The 25,132-nt window shown below is 43.2% G+C and overlaps 1 protein-coding gene across 7 annotated transcripts in view; it reads right to left on the bottom strand.

The window, feature by feature from the left end:
• LGALS8 (galectin 8) overlaps positions 1-8,461 on the bottom strand; it is a 31,032-nt gene extending 22,571 nt beyond the window's left edge. The window contains exons 1-3 of one of the 7 annotated variants that reach the window (XM_058430464.1): positions 8,445-8,461; positions 2,679-2,770; positions 651-798 (exon numbers count right to left, since the gene is read on the bottom strand). In XM_058430464.1, coding sequence (XP_058286447.1) covers positions 651-695 — 45 coding nt within the window. In that variant the 5' untranslated portion in view covers positions 696-798; positions 2,679-2,770; positions 8,445-8,461. Of the gene's footprint in view, positions 1-650; positions 799-2,015; positions 2,101-2,523; positions 2,658-2,678; positions 2,807-8,444 lie in introns of those variants that run through there. The other 6 variants (XM_058430466.1, XM_032136305.2, XM_058430467.1 and 3 more) reach the window with 6 other exon arrangements.
• Between the last annotated feature and the right edge of the window lie 16,671 nt (positions 8,462-25,132).

Genomic DNA, 25,132 nt, shown 5'->3' with positions numbered 1-25,132 from the left:
TCCTTTTTCAGACCTCAATTCAGGATTCAGCTTCAGATAAGTGGAAACCAGACAGTCCTAAAGATTCTCACCACCACATAAAACTAAAACAAGCTCTTTACTGCTCAGGATTACAGGGCAATTTCCAGCAATTACAGTCATTCAGGGGTTCTAAGACCAGCCTGAACTGCATGAGACCTTTACTACTTCACACTCTCCATCTCCCCATTGGCTTTTGACATTTTCCCTGCTCAAGTGCCAAGCAGTATTTGAAAGGCTGAGGGAAAGATCGAGACATTAACTTCTCATGGACAGCTCTAAAAAAGAAAATGAAAAACTTGTAGAGTAAGAAATCCATTTTCCTTTAAAAACTACAATTTATGATTAGCTGAGCCTCCTCCCATCACCAAAAGTTGACATTCCCTCCACTTCACCCAAACATTCCCTGTTCATAACACCGTTTCATCATGTCATATTATCATTGTGACTTCTTCCTCCACTAGGGGACAAGAGCTGTTTGTAGTCAGCAGCCACCACCATCTCTATTACATAGTAGGTGCTTTAAATATGTTCACTGGCTTTTATTCTTGCCCTGTCTCCCAATGGATAATTAATATTCTATTGGATCTGTCCTGGCATAGGTAAAAAGTTATCTTATAGAAATCAGTTACCGGGTTATAGATGATATTCTGTAGGTTGTTTAAGGATAACATCATTCTTTTCCAGCTTCTTGTCGATTGGAGTCTCTTCTGTGTATGACCTAAGATTTTAGGCAAGTTTCATTTAAAGGTTACCTGGATTGAAACTGAGGCACTGGCCCTGTGTAAAGTAAAAATAGAGGAAAAGAAGAGTAAGCATGTAGCATTTTTCTTCATATCCTATTTTAAAATTTAAATTATATATTATGTTACTGATATTTACCAAATAATAGAATGTTATTACAATCAAAGATCTGCCTCCCATTCTTACCAGTGTGCTCATATACTAAATAATTTTAGATTGTGAGTGTAGGAAATATTGACTTAAAAAATACATCAGTAGAAAATTTCTAACATGGAATTTATTATTAAAAATACTAAAATAGGCCAGGCACGGTGGCTCACGCCTGTAATCCCAGCACTTTGGGAGGCCAAGGCGGGTGGATCACCTGAGGTCAGGAGTTCGAGACCAGCCTGACCAATATGGTGAAATCCCATCTCCACTAAAAATACAAAAATTAGCCGGACGTGGTGGCATGCACCTGTAGTCCCAGCTACTCAGGAGGCTAAGACAGGAGAATTGCTTGAACCCGGGAGGCGGAGGTTGAAGTGAGCCGAGATTGTGCCACTGCACTCCAGCCTGGGCAACAGAACGAAAAAAAAAATTAATTAATTAGTGGCAAATACTAATCAAACAGTCCTGTACAATTATCAGAGGTATTCATTTAACTTTTCCATAAAATGAGAATAATTACAGTAATTCACATCATTGGTTTGTTCTGAGGATTGAGTTAACAAAATAGCAAAAGAGTAAGAACTATGTTAGCTATTATTATTGTGAATAAAAAGAATTGCTCTTCCTCCTCCAATTTAAACAAATCAAAGTAGGGAAAAATCCAATACTTTTAATACTATTAAGATACAGTTTTCTCTGTTGCTTAAAAAAAAAAAAAATCACAGGGCAGGGGAGTGTTGGAAAGCATCAGCCATGTTTTTTAAGATCAAAGCACCCATGGACACTACACTACATTTAATAGCTCCAGGAAAAACTCGACTTTAAGCAGAACTAAAGGGGAAATGAAACTAGAGCTTCCTGTATTTTACTTCCAGCAATTCTGTCATTATACTGCACACCAACAATACACACCGATCAAATCTATCACTTTTTCTTTATTAAGAAAAAAAACTGTATCCCTCTTGGTTTACCACCTAAATATAGCCCTATGTCATTAATTCGTTAGTCAAAACCTCAAAACTCTGGCTCCGTGACTCAATTCAGGAAGCAAGAACAAGAGCAAAAAGAATGGATGCCGAGTTGCCATATACATGTATAATTACCAGCGAGTGACCCAATTTAAGCCATCGGCTTGCATTAAATCACGCAACCCCCGAAGTATCCCCAGGGACAGGTCCCGCCAGCATGAACACTTCATATGCATCACAAGAAGCCATCACAAGTTTCACGTACGGTCAAAGGAAGTCACATGACTTGCGCTTCGTAATGTTTAATACTGCAGTCAAATGACTCGGCATCCTAAAGACCGTGTTAGAGGCAGGGAAAGCAATGGAGGTCACTCCACTGTCACTACAAATTCCGGGAAGGAAGCTTCCCCAGATTCCTCCACTTGGAGGTGGCGCTCGGCCTCAGGCTAGGAGGGAACAGGTGAGAAAGCAGCCCAGGTGGGGTGGGTTTGCAGCGAGGAGACACCCCAGGGCAAACAGCCTGACCCCAGCCAGGGATGTCCCAGAAAGGCCGCGACTCCTGATAATCCCTTATGCCCCGGAGCGCCTCGCCTGCAGAGGCAGCGTCCCCGCCACCCAGCCCCGGCTCTGCCGTGGTGAGGACCTGCGGGTCGGGGTGGACTGGACACTGTCCCACCCATCAAATTGTGATTTAGGAGCCGTGACATCCGAATGCCATCCTCCACTGGCGAGACCCTCAGAGCAGCCACGCCCCTAGCGACTGCCCCGCCACCCGAGGCCGGGGGTCGCGCGACTCACCCAAAGACTGGTGTTTCAGGCGCTCCACGGAGCAGGTTGTTTGTCAGCCGCTAGGTGCCGTCAGGGTTCCCGGCTCTGGCGTCCGTGGGCGGCTACGGGAAGCGACAGGAATCAGTCCTCGTTCACTTCCCGGCTCGCGCGCCTTACTGCTGTGGTTTCCCCACCCTCCCCGCGCCCCGCCTTCTGTGTTTGGGGCGTCCCTGGCGGCTCTGCTGGATTTTGGACAGGGACACGCCGCTGACCGCCACCCAGCTCGGCCTCCTGCACAGCCTCTGGAGCCTTGGACCGCGACTGGCTTGCTGTGGGACGAGCACAGAGGGATAAGGACAAAGAATGTGTCCTGGGTGGATCTGGCTGCCTTTGCCCCGAAGGCGGAGTGGGGTGGGAGGTGGTAGGAAAATGCGAAGGAAAGAAGAGAAAGGCTTTGTCTTCCGCAGCAAGAGGGCCGACGTCCACCTAGCTGTTCCAGGCCTCCAGGTCTAGGAGGGAGGGCGCTCGGAGCTGGGACTTTTCAGGACCAGGGTGGTCACCGCACAGGCCCCGCCTGCCTGGACCCAGCCCTGGCCTTCCCGGGGCGCCCAGTTCCACGGGGTCAACGCCAGGGTTTTCTCAGCTTCCTCGTCTGCCTCGGATCGGAGTCCAGACAGTGTCAGAAGAGACTTGAAGGCGCTGCTTTCTGACAGTACACACCTCTGGATGTAGATGAAACGGTGGGGGAAGGGTTCAGTACGCTGGACTGTGCCCAGCCCAAGCTCCCCATCCGTTAGTGATAACTTGGACTCGCAGCCACTCCGCGTCACTCGCCAGTTATCCTGTATGTGGGTGTCTTCTCCAAATTGGACACTTAGGGAACAGTTTAAGCAGTATGGAGCACAATTCTGTGCGTATTAGATGTTCCATAAATACCCAACTTCTCAGGGCCCTACACTGACTGATAGTTTGACCTATTGGCTGTAAAAACTCCAGCCACAAATACAAATAAAGTTAAACAAGGTCATGTCAGCCACTTGGAATGGCTGGCTGCTTACTGTCTGTTTTGTTTTAGGGACCTCAAAGTTCGCATCTTCTCTACTTGGCTTTTATCCACATTTGTTTGGAAAGATATATTTTAGTGTCACCAACGTGGGCTTTCTCCTCCCTGGCTTTTGTTTTCATTATTTTTTATTTTAATTGAGGAATTCATTACAAGTCCCATAACTGGGAACTCATGTTCTGATTCACTGTTGCTTTTCTCTCCTCCTTACCCGTTTTCCAAGCTTGATGCACTTCTCAAGATCCAATTTGAATAGGTGAATTTACCCTTGACGTACACTGCCTTGGATTTATAGTTATCTTTTGGTGTGTGTTGTGTGTTTTATCTATCCAACTTGACTGTAGTTTGAGAAAAGGAACTTGTCTTATACAGTCCCCAGTGCATAGTGAAACGCTTTGCATAAAATAGATATCAGTGTTAGGTTGAAATGTTAGATTATTGATAAAGTCAGGAGCAATTGAATATCTTCACAATTCTGCCTGAGTCTCCCTCCGCCCCGCCACTTTGAGACAGGGTTTCCCTCAAATGATCCTCCTACCTCAGCCTCAGGAGTAGCTGGGACTACAGACGCACATCACTATGCCCAGCTAATTTTTAAAATTTTTTTGTAGACACAGGGTCCACTGTGTTGCCCAGGCTGGTCTCAAAGTCCTGGGCTCACAATCTCTTCCTGCCTTGGCCTCCCACAATGCTGAAATTACAGGCGTGAGACACCAAGCTGGGCCCTGAGTCAACCTAGTACTTCTTTACAAAGCTAAAGTAAGTTGAAATAAGTACACATAAATGCTGTGTTTCTTTCGTAAGTCATTTTTAGGTGCAAATGGGGCTGAGTAAAAGGGCCAGAGAGCAGAGTTAACAAAGAAAATCTGGATTAAAATGTTCATAAATCCTAAGAACTTATTCCTAGAAATATCTCCCTCATTTGGCAGTGTTGTTCAATTAGCCCAGTGTGTTATTTTAAATAAGCAAATATTCACTGAATGCCTATCATGGCCAGGCACAGCAGTAAAGAATACTAGCATGCAAAGGACCTCATGGGCCCTTCTAGATAGAGTCATACACCTCTTACATTATTACTGCAGTACCCTAATTGGTCTCCCTATTTTTCCCTTGCCCCTCTGCAATTTAGTCTCAACACAGCAGCCAGAGAGATCATGACAAAACATAATTCAGATCATGTTAATCCTGTACTAAAACCTACTTATTTTTTTGAGACAGTCTCACTCTGTCGCCCAGGTTGGAGTGCAGTGCAGTGTTGCAGTCTCGGCTCACTGCAGCCTCCGCCTCCCATGTTCAAGTGATTCATGTGCCTCAGCCTCCTGAGTAGCTAGGACTACAGGTGCACACCACCATGCCCAGCTAAGTTTTGTATTTTTAGTAGAGACGAGATTTCACCATGTTGCCCAGGCTAGTCTCCAACTCCTGACCTCAAGTGATCCGCCCGCCTAGGCCTCCTGTAACCTGGGATTGCAGGTGTGAGCCACCACATCTGGCCAACCGTCTACTAATTTTTGCTCATTCTTTGAGTAAAGATCCAGTTCTTACAGGAGCACTTCATGATCTGCCCCAGTCCTCACACACTGTGACTTTATCTCCTACTACTTTCCTTCTCACTCTTTCTGCAAGAGCCACACCGACTTTGCTGTTCTCCTAGCAGGCCTGTCACACTCCCGTCCTAAAATCTTTACTCAGTATTTCCTTTTCCCTTTCCAAGCCTACTCAAATGTCAGTTCTCGGTGGGGCCCTTCCTGACCACCAATATTTAAAATTGCAAACACTCTCCAAAAACACACTCATACACACTCCCTATCAACTCTTCCTTGCTTTATCTCTGGCTAACATTTGTCATGCTAATATACTATATAAAGTGCCTTTTTATTTTATGTTACTTCACCCATCATAAGACTATAAACTCCATGAGGGCATCCTTGATTGTTCTTGTTTCAAGGAAGCTTACAGTCTAGTTGAGGACACACACAGTGATGTGTTTTAGAGAAGATTAAATTGGGAGCACCTGAGTGCCAACCTTAGTTGGGTGACAAGGAAAGTCTCTCAGAGGAGTCAAAGTTTAAGCTGCTGGTGAGTGAAAGAAAGGAAACAGCCATAGGAAGATAAGATGGTGGGGAAGAGCATTCCAGCCTTAGCGAGCAGCTCCTGCAAAGTCCCTGAGGGTCTTGAGAATGCATTCAATGTGTTCACGAAACAAAGGCCACCAACCAGCATGGCTGAAGCATGAGGGGAGAATGATACGACATCATGGGACTGGATGGCGCCACCTAGGACAGTAGAGGGAGAAAATCACCTCGGACAGCCCTGGGGAGATAAGACAACGCCAACAAATGAGACTGAGAAGGGACAACCAGGGGAATTTGCTGAGTGATGTCACAGATGCCAAAGAAGTAGGAACAGCCTGTTGTGCCAAGTGTGCTGACAGGCTAAGGAAGACGGAAGTGAGCACTGGGCTTAGGAATGTGAAGTCATGGCGGACTCTGAAGTGGGAGGTGAAGAACTGGTGGGAACCATGACTGTAAAGATTTCAAAAATCTTTGCTGTGAGGAGAAGTGGAGAATCAGCATTATAGCTGAGGAAGCAGTGGAGCAAAGGGGAGAGTCAGGTTTTCTTGTGTTGTTTTTCTTTTGAAAAAGAAGATACTACACTGGCGACTTTTAAGCTTTTTTTTTTTTCAAGTGACCTGCCATAAGAATTACATTTCCATTGAGACTTACTACATACGTGCTTAAAATTACAAAAACAAAAATTTTGACCAGGCGCAGTGGCTCACTCCTGTAATCCCAGCACTTTGGGAAGCCGAGGCAGGTGGATCACTTGAGGTCAGGAGTTTGAGACCAGCCGGCCAACATGGTGAAACCCTGTTTCTACTAAAAATACAAGTTAGCTGGGCCTTGTGGCACGTGCCTGTAATTTCAGCTACTCGGGAGGCTGAGGCATGAGAATCGCTTGAACCCAGAAGGCCGAGGTTGCAGTGAGCTGAGATTGTACCACTGTACTCCAGCCTGGGTGACAGAGTGAAACTGTGTCTAAAAAAAAAAAAAAATTTTGTACAAAACAATACTCCTGTTATGTGTAAAACAATCTACTTTTTTCATTTTTAAAAAAATGCTGCTTATAGTCCACTAAAATGTTTGCAAGCCCCACTAACGGGCTGTGACCTGAAGTTTGAAGAACACTGGGTGGTATGTTGGTGTTAGCTCATACTGGCTTGTGACAGCCAATTTTGTACATAACTTCCACGTTGATACCTTGAAGTTATCCAGGGCAACTGCTATAACTTAGGAACTTTTTCCCCCAAAGAACAAGATCTTAAACATTTACCAGCGCGCCACTGACTTCACTCATGTGAATGATCCGTGGAGAGGAGACACTGATCGTGCAGGAGAGGGGATGGTGTTCCCAATAAAAGTTGCGAAAACTAGTTTCAGAACAATAGAGTAGATATTGCAAATTATTTGCCACACTGCCTGAGAGTTATGCAGATAAAAGGATCACTTCCGGTAGGATCAATTTCTTTTTCATCTATATTGTCCTCTTTCCTTGCCCAAGAAGCCACATTTATATGGTATAATATAGCCACACATTTAGAAATAGTCTTTTTTTTTTTTTTTTTTTGAGACAGAGTCTCACTCTATCACCCAGGCTGGAGTGTTGTGGTACAATAATGGCTGGCTGCAGGCGTGACCTCCTGGGCTCAAGTGATCCTCCCACCTCAGCCTCCCAAGTAGCTGGGACTACAAGTGCATACCACCATGCCTGACTAAATTTTTTTTTTTTTTTTTTGGTAGTGATGGGGTCCCACATGTTGCCCAGGCTGGTCTTGAACTCCTGGGCTCAAGCAATCCTCCTGCCTCAACCTCCTAAAGTGCTAGGATTACAGGCATGAGCCACCATACCCAGGCAAAATTAAGTCTTATAAGCAAAATGTTAAATTATATATATATAGCCCACATTTTTTAAAAAACTAGTAAAAAAATCATGATTTTAGACATGAATTGTAAGCTCTTGCTACTTAGCAGGGTTAACTGATTAAACAGAAATAGATGCCATATTCTATTGATGTGAACCGTATTGTTTCAAGCCAAGGAATACTCTGGCAGTGATTTTGCTTATTATTTTGTTGCTGTGTTATTTTTGTTAACATAATTTTACAATTTTTGGACCCCCCTCTCCAACCATCCATGAAATAGCGGTGCTAAGTGCTGGGAAAATGTGCCCCAACTCAATAATTTTGGAATACAAGTTAGATAGGATAAAACAGTATCAAGAACTTTAAAGAACTGCCTTGGTATGCGGTGAATTTAGAAACCAGAACTCTGTCACAGAACCTGTGACAATAATGATAAAAAAAATATGAAAGCAAAAATTTGCCACAATGGATTATACATTTGTGAGCGCTGAGAACACATACCCTGCTATTCTCATGAGAAAATTAATCAAAATATGTAGGTTTTAAATTATGCGACAACTTCAGGAATGCATTCTTTACAAAACCACAACACTCACATCTTTATACATATATCTGCTTCCCCAGGAAATGTCATGCACAGTGCCTTCTACCTCTTCCGATTATCTTCCCCAGTCTAAAGGAATTCACTTATCCTTTGAATCCTCTTGCTTTGACCTAATCTCCCCTACACCCCAATAGTAGCCCCATCCATGAGCACCAAACTCTTTTTTTTCACCCTCCAGACCCCCATGATCAGATTCACCAGGCTTACCTCTGAAGTTCTACAGGATCACGTCCCAAATCCAGTCTTTTCAGGTGGGAGAAACAAGCTTCTAGAACTATGGTTTTGTCATAAAATAAAAGAATCTTAGTGATGAGAGGGATCTTAGGAGGAGTATAAATTAATTCATCTCAATAGCTCAAAGGATGAGATAGCCTATTTTGTGAAATACAGTTTTTGAATGGCTTACAGACTATGATGTTAGTACCAAAAAACGCTGAATTATTTGCTATGAGGAAAATGTATCTGAAATTACGTAAAATGTAAAGGCAAAATGATACTAAAAATGTATAAATAGTATATATATGGGCCGGGCACGGTGGCTCATGCCTGTAATCCCAGCACTTTGGGAGGCCGAGGCAGATGGATCACGAGGTCAGGAGTTTGAGACCAGCCTGGCCAACATAGTGAAACCATGTCTCTACTAAAAATACAAAAATTGGCCGGGTGCGGTGGCTCACGCTTGTAATCCCAGCACTTTGGGAGGCCGAGGCGGGCAGATCACGAGGTCAGGGGATCAAGACCACGGTGAAACCCCGTCTCTACTAAAAAATACAAAAAATTAGCAGGGCGTGGTGGCGGGCGCCTGTAGTCCCAGCTACTCGGAGAGGCTGAGGCAGGAGAATGGCGTGAACCCGGGAGGCGGAGCTTGCAGTGAGCCGAGATTGCACAACTGCACTCCAGCCTGGGCGACAGAGCGAGACTCTGTCTCAAAAAAAAAAATTAAAAATAAAAATTTAAAAAATAAATAAAAATACAAAAATTAGCCAGGAGTGGTGGTGGGCGACTGTAGTCCCAGCTACTCTGGAGGCTGAGACAGGAGAATAGCTTGAACCTGGGAGGCGGAGATTGCAGTGAGCCGAGACTGCGCCACTGCCCTCCAGTCTAGGTGACAGAGCAAGCTCCGTTCAAAAATAAAAAAGTAAAAAAAGTGCATATGTATATGCTGTATATATCCAGTAACAGTCAGACAGTAATTTACATACACATATTTAGCAAAGTGCAAAAGAATGATGTTTAATGTAGTGTTCATTGTTATCTTTTCTCTTGCAAAATTACTGAGATTAAAAGGCTTCCCTCAGCAAGGCAGTCTCAATATTTAACCAACCCTTCTTGCGCATAGCTAATCTCTTCCAGCTTGTGTTTACACAGTTCATTATAAAGCAACAAGTGAAACCTCAGGAATTTCTATGGCACGTTAGAGCAAGCAAAAAAATTGAGGGTTTTTTTTACATTAAAAAAAAGCTGTTGAATCCAACCAAGTACTCTTCCAAAAATATTTCATCTGGGAGTATTTTAAAACATACGCAAGAGGACCCCCTCTTTCGGCTTTGGAGCCCCCCTCCCTCTGTCTCTGTATGGGGGAGCTTCTTTCTGCAGCCTTCTCTTTACTTTCTTGCCTGTTAAACTCTCTGCTCCTTAAAACCAAAACCAAAACCAAACAAAAAAAATACACAAAAGTAGAGAGATGGTGTGATAAATACCTGTGCTTTCATCGCCCAGCTCCAGCAATTATCAACATGGCCAATCTTGTTTCACCTACAGCTCACCCACTTCCTCCCCACCACTGGTTCATTTTGAAGCAACTCTCAGACTTCATTTAATCTGTAAAAGCTTCAAAACTGTTAGATTTAAAGGTTTAATAAGATCTAGCTGGGCTTAATTTTTTGGCCCGAGGACTTTACAGGTGATATGTAGTTCCAATTGCAACTCATCAGGAGACAGAAAATATCTGGTTGTTTTTCTTTTTATGACATCAAAACCAGTCAGTGATTTCAGATGTTAGCCTGATCCATCTGTTACGAAGTTCCCATCAGTGTTTGATCAGATGATTTTAGCATCTAGCTATTGATGGTCATTGCCTAGATACGTTATTTCATTAGGAATTGAAAATGGTGATATTTCAATTCTAGCATTTCTCCTGCATTTATTAGTAAGAATTCTTTTTCTCCTTTCTCTTTCTTCTTTCTTTCTTTCTTTTTCTCTTTCTTTCTTCCTTTCTTTCCTTTCTCTTTCTTTTTTTGATACGGTCTCACTCTGTCACCCAGGCTGGAGTGCAGTGGTGTGATCTTGGCTCACTGCAACCTGTGCCTCCCAGGCTCAAGCGATCCTCCCACCTCAGCCTCTCAAGTAGCTGGGACTACAAGTGCATGCCACCATGCCCGGCTAATTTTTGTATTTGTGTTAGAGATGGAGTTTTGCCATGTTGTCCACGCTGAGCCTGAACTCCAGAGCTCAAGCCATCTGCCTTCCTCAGCCTCCCAGAGTGCTGGGATTACAGGCCTGAGCCATTGTGCCTGACCTAAGAATTATTTTATTAGGAAATAGTGCTTGATAAATAATGCTTCTTTTTGTATATTTGCCACAGTGTATCTTTAGATAGATTCCTAGAAGCTGCATTTTTTGTGTCAAAGGTTAAATGCCATGTAATTTTGCTGGATATGAGTCCAAGCACTTCTTGAGAATTCATTTAAATTCTGTCTCTGCTCTACCATAGGGGAAGGTCCAGGCTGTTCTGATGGGAAAGGGGTATTGGGGGTGAGGCCCAAAAGGCTGTAGTGGGAAACCTCTCACCTGAAATGACAGGAGAATCCAAATTAAGGGAGCGTGTGGGATCAGGAGCCACACGAAAAGCCAAAGGCCAGGAGCCAGGAAGGAAATCCAGGGAATTTCAAATAGAGCCGAGAGCAGATACGGAAGCTTCCATCCAGGAACATAAATGTGGGAAAAATGAATACAAAAACAGGCTTGGAACAAATTGGGGAGGGTCCAAGGTCATTACCCCAAACAGCAGCTGCTCTTTTACATTATTTTTCTTGGCTGGCTGGAACATAAGACAAAGGCACAGGGCTGTTTGCACATGTTTCTGTCACGCCGAGGGCAGCTAACTGAAGGAGGATGTGGTAGCTGAAACCCAGTCTGTACTTTAGCCACTGCCCCTCCACCCTCAAAAGGATAGGAGTGAAGGGACGAAGACCACCTTTTTCTAATTTGCACAAAGATGCATTTGGCCTAACAAAATGGGCAAGAAGTATCCCAAATCTCCTTCCACTTTTGCAGTTATATTCATATTTTTCTTTATAATTTAGCTATACCATGGCACTTTTAAACTCGATCTGTAGTAGGAAGGTGAGGCTAAATGTTATGGTCCTTTGCATTTTGATCCATAAGCAAACAGTTGTTGTTTATTTTAGAAAATGGTTTCCAGGTGTAATTGCCAACTGCTGAAACCTTAGGGTTACGTGAGGTGAGGCACGTTGATACTTGAGTTTATTTGGAGATGGGGGAAGCAGGAAAAACAGCAAACCATTGCAGCACCTGGGAGTGATATGGATCTTTGTGTTTAAGACAGGAAACTGAAGCCTGGCTCTACCATACATACTTTAAACATTTCTGCTTACGTAACTGCTAATCAAATTTTGAAAAACTATATAACTTTTCACACTTTTTACAAGGATGTTTAGGTTTCATTAGTTGAAAAGGTATACATTCTAGAATATTGTAAATATGACATTTTAAATAAAAATTGTTACACCACTCTTTTAAATGTATTAAATGGGGCCGGATGCAGTGGGTCACACCTGTAATCCCAGCACTGTGGGAGGCTGAGGCAGGAAGATTGTTTGAAGCCAGGGGTTTGAAACCAGCCTGGACAACATAGTGAGATCCTACCTCTGCAGAAAAGTTTAAAATTAATGTATTAAATGAAATATTAGCACCAAAGTGATTTGATATTCACCATCATCCAATGGAAAAAAACAACAACAAAAAACAAACACTGCCAATCTTTTCTTTAAAAGAAAACCCCAAGGACAACCAGCAGAAGGATTTTACATCCTCATTTTACATTGCTCCTTTCTCTCTTGAAAATGTATTTCCATCCCATTTCCCTCAAAGAATTTTATCTACTATAATATATTTTTAACACTTAAAAGCCTTTTGTCGATCATTCATTATGTCTCTGCAACAAAAATATTAATATAAATTAATATTTCTGTGGTCTTCAATTCCTGTGGTCTTAAGGCTCTAAATGTTCAAAGAGTCTTTCAATTTAGTTATTTTTACAAGTCTTTTTATTGTTACCATGATCCATACACATCAAAATAAATAAATTTTATCATTTTGTAAATCATTGTTAAACAAAATTTTATTGGAAATTATCATTTTAATGAGAGAGGGTATTTCAGAGCCTTTGTTAAAGGAGGCTCTGCAGGCATCAGCTTGAATTTCCTTTACTTGGGAAGGTGGGTTTTTTATATGCTTCAGGGCACTGCATAATATCAAAATAAAGGATGGGCCAGTGCAGTGGCTCACACCTGTAATCCCAGCAATTTGGGAAGCCGAGGTGGAAAATTGCTTGAGCCCAGGAGTTTGAGATCAGCCTGGGCAATACAGTAAGACCACCATCTCTACAAAAAATAAAATAATTAACTGGGTGCGGTGACGCATGTCTGTAGTCCCAGCCATTCAGGAAGCTGAGATGGAAGAATCACTTGAGCCGGGAGGCTGCAGTGAGCTGTCATCAGCCACTGAACTTCAGCCTGGGCGACAGAGTGAGACGCTGTCTCAAAAAATATATATATACTATATATATACACACACACGCATATATATACACACACACACACATATATACACATCATATATATGTATTTGCATATATATACATATATATAGACACACCCATATATAGAGACACACATATATGATGTATATATGTACACACACGTGTGTATATATACACATATACACATACACACGTGTGTATATACACACTATATATGTATACATAGCATATATGTATATATTATATATACATACATATATATGATGTGTGTGCGTGCATATATAGGATATGTATATATAGAATATGTATGGGGATATATATAGGATATATATATATATATGATGGGGGGTGAAAGGTTTTGGTAAAGCAGGAGAAGGGCAATTATGAAATGAGAAATAGAAAAAGTGCCAGCTTAATGCCTTAATTGCAGGGACTTTCTGTCTCAGACCAATGTTCAGAAAAGAGTACAAATGGAGGTTGATGGTCCCCATCTGGAGACCCCAGGCAGAGTCCTCACCTACCCCCAGAGTTGTGCATACCTCAACTGGAAGACCACTGGCCCATGTAATAGTAGGTGAGATCCTTTATCTAGAAATGGAGAGTAATAGAACCCACCTTGCAGAGTTGCGAGACTAAATAAGAGAATCTCTGTCCACTGCCTGCTTGTATTATGCTGTGTAAACACGGGGTAAATGGACATTGCTGTCTGAGTTGGGCATTTATTGTCATTGCTGTTCTTATTGGTGGTAAACATGTTATGAATAATTAAGATAAGGGATGGAGAATATTTGTTGCAAGTTCTCAATGTGCCTTTATTCTAACGGTGGAGTTGTAATTGTCTGTTTTCTTGTCTGTCTCTATTCCTGGACTTTGTTGGCTCCTTGGGTTGGGACTGTCCGAGTTGTCATCGTATTCCCAGAAGTTAACAGAGGGCCTGACCACAGGAAGTGCTCAGGAAATGTCTGTTGACTGAATTAATGTGATTTCTCCTATTAGTGTCTATTTAACATTAAAACGAGAAACAGCAGTCATCTAAAAGAGGTAGAAGCCACTAGGCCAAACCTATCCCTCCAGAAAAATATTCCCCTTTTGATTGATCTGGTTCTTTTCAGAGACCCATACAAAGAGAAAAAGCAGTGCTTGCCACTTATTTCTCTTTGTCAAAGGAAAATGGGTTTCATAATTGTTTTTGTTTGCACTACTGCCAACATGGGCCATTGCAAAGCTCAGGTTGAGTGTTTACATAGACGTAAGGTATACTTTAGTCTCGGGAGCACTATAAAGACATGTTGTTGTCTTGATAAAAAGAAAGAAAGGGCCAGGTACGGTGGCTCACGCCTGTAATCCCAGCACTTTGGGAGGCCTAGGCAGGCAGATCATGAGGTCAGGAGATCAAGACCATCCTGGCCAACATGGTGAAACCCCATCTCTAGAAAAATAAAAAAATTAGCTGGTGTGGTGGCACATGCCTGTAGTCTCAGCTACTCGGGAGGCTGAGGCAGGAGAATTGCTTGAACCCGGGAGGCGGAGGTTACAGTGAGCCAAGATCACGCCACTGCATTCCAGCCTAGCGATAGTGCAAGACTCCATCAAAAAAAAAAGAAGAAGAAGAAAGGAAGGAAAAGAAAGAAAGAGAGACAGAGAGAGAAAGAAAAGAAAAAAGAAAAGAAAAGAAGAAAAGAAAAGAAAAGAAAAGAAAAGGCTGGGCATGGTGGCTCATGCCTGTAGTCCCAGATACTCAGAAGGTTGAGGCAGGTGGATTACTTGAGCCGGGGAGGTAGAGGCTGCAGTGAACTATGATGACGTCACTGCACTTCGGCCTGGACAACAGAGCAAGACCCTATCTCAAACAAAAAAAAGAAAGAAAGAAAATTAGCAAGCAAAGGAAGAATTCTTTTTTAAAAGTTTGAGAGTTAATACTCTAATGCATAACTATGCTTATCTTAAATTTAGTTAGTCAAATTTTATTGAATCGAAACTGAAGCTGTTCTGTTTCTGCTGTGTAAAATCTGGCTCCTAAGAACTCCAGATTTCCTTCCAGTTCTAAAATTAAGTTTATGCGTCAATTTACGTTTATGCATAGCACATGTATGCCATAGTGGCCAGTTTTTACTAGATTGCCAGATTTTCTTTCTTTCTTTTTATTTTTGAGAAGAAGTCTTAAAAAAAGTAAAAGAGAGAGAGATGAAGTCTTGCTCTGTCACCAGGCTGGAAGGCAGTGGCTCAGTCTCGGCTCACTGCAATCTCCATCTCCCAGATTCAAGCAATTATCCCGCCTTAGCCTCCCGAGTAGCTGGGATTACATGTGCCCGCCACCACGCCCAGCTTATTTTTGTATTTTTAGTTAAGACAGGGTTTCACCACGTGGGTCAGGCTGGTCTCAAACCCCTGACCTCAAGTGATCCGCCTGCCTCGGCCTTCCAAAGTGCTGGGATTACAGGCATGAGCCACTATGCCTGGCCAATTGCCAGATTTTGACCAGCTCTTTTTTTAAATACAAATATTGTTTTCTCAATGATGTAACTAATGGTGGCACATAAAAAGTCAGAAAAATATTTTCAATTGATTGAAATTCTTATTTCATCACAAATTTTTCTTATGTTCAGCCTAATTTTTTAGGTTATTATTTTCCTGTGGGTGCCTCATTTTTCCCTAGTTACAAATAAAAATCTGTATAAGAGAAAAAGTTTCACTTTAACCTCCGTTTCACTGGAGCTTTAGCTAATTTGACGGATCTTGAAGAACAGACGCATGATAGTAAAAGGCTGATAGGACATTGTCTTCTGAGTTGAGCAAGTGCTTCCTGGTAGCAGAGATGAACTTTTAAATCTGCTTGATTAAGCAAGAAATCATCTTGGTTTGACAGCCACAAACACTCAGGAACCCTGTGCCCCAAATGCGATGAAGCCCCACACGCGATGGGGCACAAGATTTTAATCTATGGAACAAATTCATCAAAAACCATTAATATATGGTCGGGCGCAGTGGCTCACACCTGTAATCCCAGCACTTTGGGAGGCCAAGGCAAGCGGATCACTTGAGGTCAGGAGTTCAAGACCATCCTGGCCAACATGGTGAAACCCTATCTCATCTCTACTAACAACAACAAAAAAAATTAGCCGGGTATGGTGGCGCGCGCTGGCAGTCCCAGCTACTCAGGAAGCTGAGGCAGGAGAATTGCTTCAACCCAGGAGGTAGAAGTTGCTGTGAGCTGAGATAGTGCCATTGCACTCCAACCTAGGTGACAGAGCAAGACTCCATCTCAAAAAAAAAAAAAAATTAATATAGTCAGGGAAGATGTCGACGGGCCAGATTAGTCTGTGATTTAGCTGTTGGAAAAAGTTTTGTGGGACCCTTGAGGGTGCTTTTAGGAAAATGAGTCATGAAAAAAAATCACCCCAGTTAGCACTGGGGCTTGGCACTGGAGACCACTGTCTCTCTTGCCTCCTATTCTTCCTTATCCATCATTGAATGTTCGGCCAACACTTATTAACATGCCCATTCTGTAGGCACTGGGGACAGGGGTGTACCAAGGGATCTAACTGCCACTCAGAATCAGAAACATTTAAGTTGGGAATATCGTGGAAACTCTGCCGCCAAGGGTTTAGACCACACAGCTACGCCTCCTGGTGGAGATTCCCAACTACGCAAAGGACCTTCAGGGAGAAGAGGCTGAAGGAGTAAAGGACGTGCCATCCCCAAATATGCCAGATGGGGGATATTGACTATTTTGAGTTGAAAACACTGAAGAAATTGTAGTTTCAGAAAGGGCAGGCTGACCTGTCTCTTCGTGAATGCAGTGAGTGATAAAGGTTGCTCTGGGAGGCGTGCCCTCTCCACATCAGAGCGAGAAAATACTCCTTATCGTAGAGGCTACAGTGGACTAGAGTAAACATGTTTAAGGAACTAACCCTTATCTTTCACCTGTTTTACACACCCTCCCTCATATATGTCCTAGTGATTCTCCTAGAAAATTTACTACGTGGCTAGCTCTTCTTTGTCCTATCATTTCTTCTCCAATTTATTGCTCTTTTTCTAAAAATGTATAAAAGCACCTTGCTTTGGCCACCTCTTCAAACTTTGCTCTTGTGCAGATTCCCATATACATATAAAAGCAATACAATCTGTATGCTTTTCTCTTGTTAATCTGCCTGGTGTCAATTTGACTTCCAGATCCAGCTGAAGAGCCCACTAAAGGGTGATCTCCGGCTCCGCTACAAGGCACCGGCCATAGATGATCAGGAAGCTGGGATGTTCCTGGGAACAGAACCATCAGCTTGTGTAGGATCTGGAGTGAGGTTCTAAGCCCCCATTTGACTTCAGCACTTCAGGCGGTTAGTGTATTGGTTTAACTCTAGCAGTGATCAGGCGAGTCTTGAGATCATATACACGAAGGAGTAACTATGAAGCAAGACAGCCCCATTCCGTGTGAATGTTCTTCAAGGAAAAATCCCAAAGCTTTGAGAAACGAAATTGTGCATGGCCACTCCTGCAGTCATTGAAAGCTGGATTCATTTAGAAACTAAATATTTTGAAAGAGGTGGAAGCAATGAACCTTATAACCTAATATAATCCCAAACCAAATGCCCAAATGTCTTCTTCCTTTCAACTTCTGCCAGTCCTCAGTGACAAACTATAGGAAGGGGGACATAAAATGTAGTTTTATCCCAACAAACATCAAAAAAGACAAAGATGGGCATTACATAATGGCAAAGGGAGCAATTCAACAAGAAGAGCTAACTCTCCTAAACATATATGTACCCAATACGGGAGCACCCAGATTCATAAAACAAGTTTTTAGAGACCTACACAGATACTTAAACTTCCACACAATAATAGTGGGCGACTTTAATACCCCACTGCCAATATTAGACAGATTAACGAGACAGAAAATGAACAAGGATATTCAAGACTTGAGCTCAGCTCTGGATCAAGTGGACCTAATAGATATCTACAGAACTCTCCACCCGAAATCAACAGAATATATATTCTTCTCAGCGCCACATGGCACTTACTCTAAAATCGACCACATAATTGGAAATGAAACATTCCTCAGCAAATGCAAAAGAAGTGAAATCATAACGGTCTCTCAGACCACAGCACAATCAAATTAGAACTCAGGATTAAGAAACTCACTTAAAACCACACAACTACATGGAAATTGAACAACGTGCTCCTGAATGACTCCTGGGTAAATAATGAGATTAAGGCAGACATCAAGAAGTTCTTTGAAGCCAATGAGAACAAAGGCCTGCGGCCAGGCATCGGGGTCCTTCTCTGTGTTAGTGCAGTGAGCACTTGATTTCACTGTTTGGACATTTTCCTTGGTTATCTGTCTGTGTACCACAGAGATCAAAAGAACCTAAACTCTCCCAGCCACCTCCCCAGACCCCATCCCATAAAACTCACACTCTTCTTTCTAGGATGGCCCCTGCCCCACCACCCCGTGGCGAAGTAAAATGTTTGCTTTAAAAGACAGAAGCTCCAAACCAGCTAATACTTAAAATCTGTGTACCAATTCATCTTCATTTGGGAATGTGTAGCTTAAAAGTTAAGTTACAAGCCTGGGCCGGGCACGGTGGCTCATGCCTGTAATCCCAGCACTTTGGGAGGCTGAGGCGGGTGGATCACGAGGTCAGGAGATTGAGACCATCCTGGCCAACATGGTGAAACCCCGTCTCTACTAAAAATACCAAAAAAAATTAGCTGGGTGTGGTGGCGGGCTCCTGTAGTCCCAGCTACTAGGGAAGCTGAGGCCCGAGAATGGCGTGAACCCAGGAGGCGGAGCTTGCATTTAAGCAGAGATTGTGCCACTGCACTCCAGCCTGGGCGACTGAGCGAGACTCTGTCTCAAAAAAAAAAAAAAAAGATACAAGCCTGAGCAACATATTGAGACCCCTGTCTCTACAAAAATAAAAATAAAAAATTACTCAGGGGTGGTGGCATGCGCCTGTAGTCCCAGCTACTCCGGAGGCTAAGGCAGGAAGATCACTTAAGCCTGAGAGGTCAAGGCCGCAGTGAGCTAGGACTGCACCACTGCACTTCAGCATGGGTGACAGAGCAAGACCCTGTCTCTGAAAACAACAACAACAAAAACAAAACCTACACACATTTGCTTGAGATCTTAGCCCTTTGGACCTATTTAGGCAGAAATTAAAATTTTTGATTTTATAAGGTTCCTAATGTCTGTCTCTGCTAGAATACAAAGCTGCATGGCTCATAAAATTAGTTAAGAAATCTGTCATCTTTAGGTAAACTAGTTTTGTCCCAAGCTAGTCCAATGTGTGTTCTACACATTTATCACTTCTTTTGGGCTGACCTACATTGGCAAGATTATACAATGCATGTGTATGCATAGGAAAATAACGACCTCATCCTAAAATATAGTACTGTGATAAGCAGGCTTCACAGCTAGGGAGGTATTTATTTAAGTATCTAGCACAGCAGAACCACACTCTAGCTAATCTGTGAGGGAGATATCATGTCCAAATGTTTAACATCATTTCTGGCTATTTAGTTTAGAATTCTTGGCTTTGCCAGCGGAGTACCCTGCCAAGAGATATAGCAAGCCCTAGCAAAACGCCTGGCTCCACTCTACCCACTAGTATAGGCAGGAGGCTTCACGGCTTCCCTAAAAAGCCCTAGATTCCTCTTCCACCCTCATTCCTCTCTGCCAACCTTGAAATGTAATGTTTTGTTTCATCAAACCAAAGTTCAGCGCTGGGCCTGAGGATCTGCCCAATTTACACCTTGATTTCTGTCTGGCTCATACTTGCTCCTGCCTTTTTTTTTTTTTTTGAGACGAAGTCTCGCTCTGTCACCAGGCTGGAGGGCAGTGGCACAATCTCGGCTCACTGCAACCTCCACCTCCTGGGTTCAAGCAATTCTCCTCCCTCAGCCTTCCGAGTAGCTGGGATTACAGGCTCATGCCACACGCCCAGTTAATTTTCATATTTTTAGTAGAGACAGGGTTTCACCATGTTGGCCAGGATGGTCTCGATCTCTTGACCTTGTGATCTGCCCGCCTTGGCCTCCCAAAGCTGGGATTACAGGCGTGAGCCATCACGCCAGGCCTGCTCCTGCCTCTAATTGAGCAAGGTGAGCTGTGGCCTCTCTGCTCATTAACATACTGCTTGCTCAGGGAATTTGGTCAGGAGCCACCAATGCAAAGGCATTTAATTGCGGTTGTACCTTCTTTTTTTTTTTGAGACAGGGTCTCACTCTGTCATCCAGGCTGGAGTGCATCAATCATGGCTCACCGCAGCCTCAACCTCCTGGGCTCAGAGGAACCTTCCACCTCAGCCTCCCAAGAAGTTGTGAACACAAGCATGCACCAACCTGCCTGGCTAACGATTTTTATTTTTTGTAGAGATGGGGCCTCCCTATGTTACCCATGCTGGTCTTGAACTCCTGGGCTCAAGCGATCCCCTGCCTTGGCTTCCCAAAGTGCTGGGATTACAGGCATAAGCCACCGCACCAGGCATTGCAATTTCACATTTAATTGGTTATACAACTCCTGTTCTCCCCATGAAACCTGAGTGAGCCTTTAGACATTTCTAACATTGGATAAATTACTTGTTTCATTCAACTAGAAAATCCAAGGGCTGCTTTCCATTGCAATGGAGTTTTTGTAGTTATTTGCTGCTTTTAATAAACCATTTTTACTATACATTTTTTAATACAAAGCCAATGCGTATTTTCACTATAGAAACAATGCAGAAACTAAAGGAACACTATTGAGTATCAATAGTCCCTCTCACCCAGGGCAGCCACAAAGAATGAGCATCTTTATATGTCATTAAAAATATTGTGCTTTTGGCTAGGTGTGGTGGCTCACACCTGTAATCCCAACACTTTGGGAGGCCGAGGCAGGTGGATCACAAGGTCAGGAGTTCAAGGCCAGCCTGGCCAGCATGGTGAAACCCTGTCTGTAGTAGAAATACAAAAATTAGACAGGCGTGGTGGTGGGTGCCTGTAATCCCAGCTACTCAGGAGGCTGAGGCAGGAGAATTGCTTGAACCCAGGAGGCGGAGGTTGCAGTGAGCTGAGATCATGCCACAGCCCTCTGGCCTGGGTGACAGAGCAAGACTCCGTCTCAGAAAAAAATAAAAAATAAAAATAAATAAATAAATAAAAATAAAAAATACTGTCATTTTTCTGTAACATCATTTTTTTTTCTGTTTTTTTTTTTTTTTTTCCTTTTGAGACAGGGTCTTGCTCTGTTGCCCAGGCTGGAGTGCAGTGGTGCGATCTCGGTTCACTGCAGTCTTGACCTCCTGGGCTCAAGCCTCCCAAAGCGCTGGGATTATAGGCATGAGCCACCACACCCGACCTGCAACATCATTTTTAATGTGTAGAATTCTGTGAATGAATCCAACTTGGGCAAATTTTTTTTCTTTTCTTTTTTTTAATCAAGGAAGTGGAGACAAGATGAGCAGAATTTTTTAAAGAATCATCATCTTTTCTCGTAACCTAGGTCTTATAAATATTTACTCTGAACTTTTAAATTCTTGTAATGTAGGAGTAGTCTGGTTTTAGAAAAATCATGTAATCATGGCAGTATTTCAAGGTCCCTCAAAGCATGTCCAAATGCCTTCCACAAAAGTACTACATACATCTTTAGTTGGTGAAGCTGTGGGTGAAAGATATGTGGCTTGTTCTTTAAAATTTATGTTTCAATGGCTCATTTGTAACTGCATCAATAAGGTAGCTTATATAATTATTTATTTTATTTTATTTTTTTTTTTTGAGATTGTGAGATGGAGTTTTGCTCTTCTTGCCCAGGCTGGAGTGCAGTGGCGCTATCTCAGCTCACTGCAACCTCCACCTCCTGGGTTCAAGTGATTCTCCTGCCTCAGCCTCCTGAGTACCTGGGATTACAGGAATGCGCCACCACGCCCGGCTAATTTTTTGCATTTTTAGTAGAGACGGAGGTTCACCATGTTGGCCAGGCTGGTCTCGAACTCCTGACCTCAGGTAATTCACCCACCTCAGCCTCCCAAAATGCAGGGATTACAGGCGTAAGCCACCGTGCCCAGCCTATATAATTGTTTTAAAGAAACAACTGTTTTCCTATAATCCCAGCACTTTGGGAGGCCGAGGTGGGTGGATTACCTGAGGTCAGGAGTTTGAGAACAGCCTGGCCACCATGGGCAAAACCCGGCAACAAGAGCAAAACTCTGACTCGAACAAACAAACAAACAACAACAAACAAACAAAAACTGTTGTCTTCAAAATAATAGTATGAAATCAAGTAGCTGTTTAAGAACTTTTAGGATTTCAGACCATGGAACAAAAATTTCAGACCACGACCATGGGCAGTTCTAGTGTCCCTGTCATTCCAAGCGTCTTCTTCCCACGCACTGCTGTTGTGCTTGGCATTATGCGGTGCTCTCTCCAGGCTTTTGCTAAGTGCTATGGGAGTGTGGGGTCTGGGACAGAGACTAGCCCTTGGGGAGCTGGCCCAGGCCTCCCAGGGGTGGGGGAAACCCCAGTCAAAACATAACAATCCTGTGACCTGGAGATTCTGCCATAAAGCAATCTAAAGTGACCTCCAGAAAGAGGAGGTGGGTGCGCGGAAGGATGTGAGCTGGGGAAGCAGCCTGCCTTCTCCGTGGGAAGCCAGCATTCACTGCTCAGCTTTTTTTCTTCCCCAAAGCTCCAAAGGCTGAGCTTGTTTGTTTGCTTTTCTCAATCTGCCACCTACGTTGCACCCACAATCCTCTGTGGAATGCAGTCGGTCCAGGGCCCCCTCCAGCTTTCTGCCCATCCCACACTCCCACCCAAGCCCCCCACCCCCACCCCGCAAGCATATACAGATCCTCATCTTTTTATTTCTTCCTCCTTCCCTGCCTCTCTCCCTCATTCATTCCCTCCCTCTGTCCCCCTTCTTTCTTTCTTTCTGTTTCCTTTCCTCGCCTCCCACCTTCCTTCCTTCCTCTCTCTTTCATTCTTTCTTTCTCTTTCTTTTCTTTCTTCTTTTCTTCTTTCATTTCTTCTTTCTTTCTTTTTCTGTTTTTCTTTTCTTTTTTCTTTCTCTCTCTTTTGTTTCTCTCTCTCTCCTTCCTTCCTTCCTTCTTTCTTTCTTCCTTCCTTGCTTTCTTCTTTCTTTTTTCACTCAACTCACTCTAGGGAAACAGACAGGAGAAATAACGAGCAAAGGTGAAACTATAAACATTCCAGAAGTCTTACAATGTCCTCATGACTGTCATTTCCAAATGCGTGCTCTTCACACACATTCGCCGGACGCCCGGGTTGGAATCCTGGTTTCACTACCTGCTAGTAACAGGGCCTTAGGCAAGCAACTTGTTTTTTCTGTGTGTCAGTTTTCCCACCTATAAAGTGGGGATAAGAAGAGGACTTACCTCATAAAGCAGTGAGGTCAACTGAGTTAACATATGGAACATATGTAAAAATGTGGAGTCACTCCCATGGGAGAACATTAACTATTATTGCTTTTAAAATTCTGGAAATCCCACAGCCTTTTTGGTTTGAATATGACGTTTACTCCTGAGGAAGCAAGTGGAACAATAAATAGGAATTACTTAAATGCCATAGTACTTGGATCTCAGAGATACCCCAGAATATCTTCCATAGTAACAGAAAGTCAAGGTAGGTTCTACCTTGACCTAACATTACTCTTTTTTTTTTTCTTTTTGAGACAGGGTCTTCCTCTGTCACCCAGGCTGGAGTGCAGGGGCATAGTCAGAGCTCACTGCAGGCTCAACCTCCTGGGCTCAAGTGATCCTCCCACATCAGCCACCCAACCCAAGTAGCTGGGACTGCAGGCCCATGCCACCATGCCTGGCTAATTTTTAATTTTTTGTAGAGACAGGATCTCACTATATTGCCCAGGCTGGTCTTGAACTTCTGAATTCAAAGATCTTTCTGACTCAGCCTCCCAAAGCGCTGAGATTACAGGCATGTGCCGGGACGCCCCGCCTCATTTTCGCTGTATTTTATCTAGGTCTTTCCCGGTAAAATCTGATACCTTAAGAGAAAACCACCCAAAGGGGTGGCAGGCAGTGGAAACATAGTTTTTGACTCAAATCATACAACATAGGTAATTGCTATCCCAACCAGTTACGGGGATTTAGCAGGGACGTTTAAGCTAGCTCTAGAAATGGACACTAGATTGCTCAGGTAAAAGGAGTCTTTAAAATGACTCATGGCACTTAACCTCTCTAGATGTTCTGCAAAAGTATTTCTTCATCCCTGTGCCAATTGTTCTATTTTGTAATATGGAGAATAAAAAAATACAACTTCACATGAGTAGGTCTCTGAATTAATTTTTTTTTTTTTTTTTGAGACATAGAGTCTTGCCCTGTCACCCAAGCTGGAGTGCAATGGCACAATCTCGGCTCACTGCAACTTCCACTTCCCGGGTTCAAGCGATTCTCCTGCCTCAGCCTCTTGAGTAGTTGGGATTACAGGTGCCCGCCACCATGCCCGGCTAATTTTTGTATTTTTAGTAGAGATGGGATTTCACTATGTTGGCCAGGCTGGTCTTGAACTCTTGACCTCAGGTGATCCACCCGCCTCGGGTGTTGGGATTACAGGCGTGAGCCACTGTGCCCGGCCAAATTACTTTGATTAAAAGAAAAACATTAGACAAATTAAACGAACAGAGTTTAATTGAGCAAGGAATGATTCATGAATTGGGCAGCCCCTGAAACAGAATACATTCACAGTGGCTCCAGCACAGCCACGTGGTGGAAGATTTATGGACAGAAAAGGGAAAGTGATGGACAGAAAATGGAAGCGAGGTACAGGAATGACTGGATTGGTTAGAGCTCAGCATTTGCCTTATTTTAACCTGGTTTGAAGAGTTGGCTGCCTTTGATAGACCAAAACTCAGTGACTGGCCCAAGAGTAGGTTATAGTCTGTTTACACATCCAGTTAGGTTACAGTTCACAATGTACAGGGAAACCTTTAGGCTGAACTTAAAATATTTAAGGGGGTAGATTTAGGCTAAACTTAATTTTACAGTTTATTTACTTATTTGAGATGGAGTCTCGCTCTGTCTTCCAGGCTGGAGTGCAGTGGTGCAATCTTGGCTCACTGCAACCTCTGCCTCCTAGGTTTAAGCAATCCTCCTGCCTCAGCCTCCTG

The sequence above is a fragment of the Hylobates moloch genome, unplaced genomic scaffold (assembly GCF_009828535.3).
Source record: "Hylobates moloch isolate HMO894 unplaced genomic scaffold, HMol_V3 SCAFFOLD_18, whole genome shotgun sequence".
NCBI lineage: Eukaryota > Metazoa > Chordata > Mammalia > Primates > Hylobatidae > Hylobates > Hylobates moloch.
The sequence above is the reverse complement of the archived record's forward strand: the minus strand, read 5'-3'. Positions and strand labels throughout refer to the sequence as shown.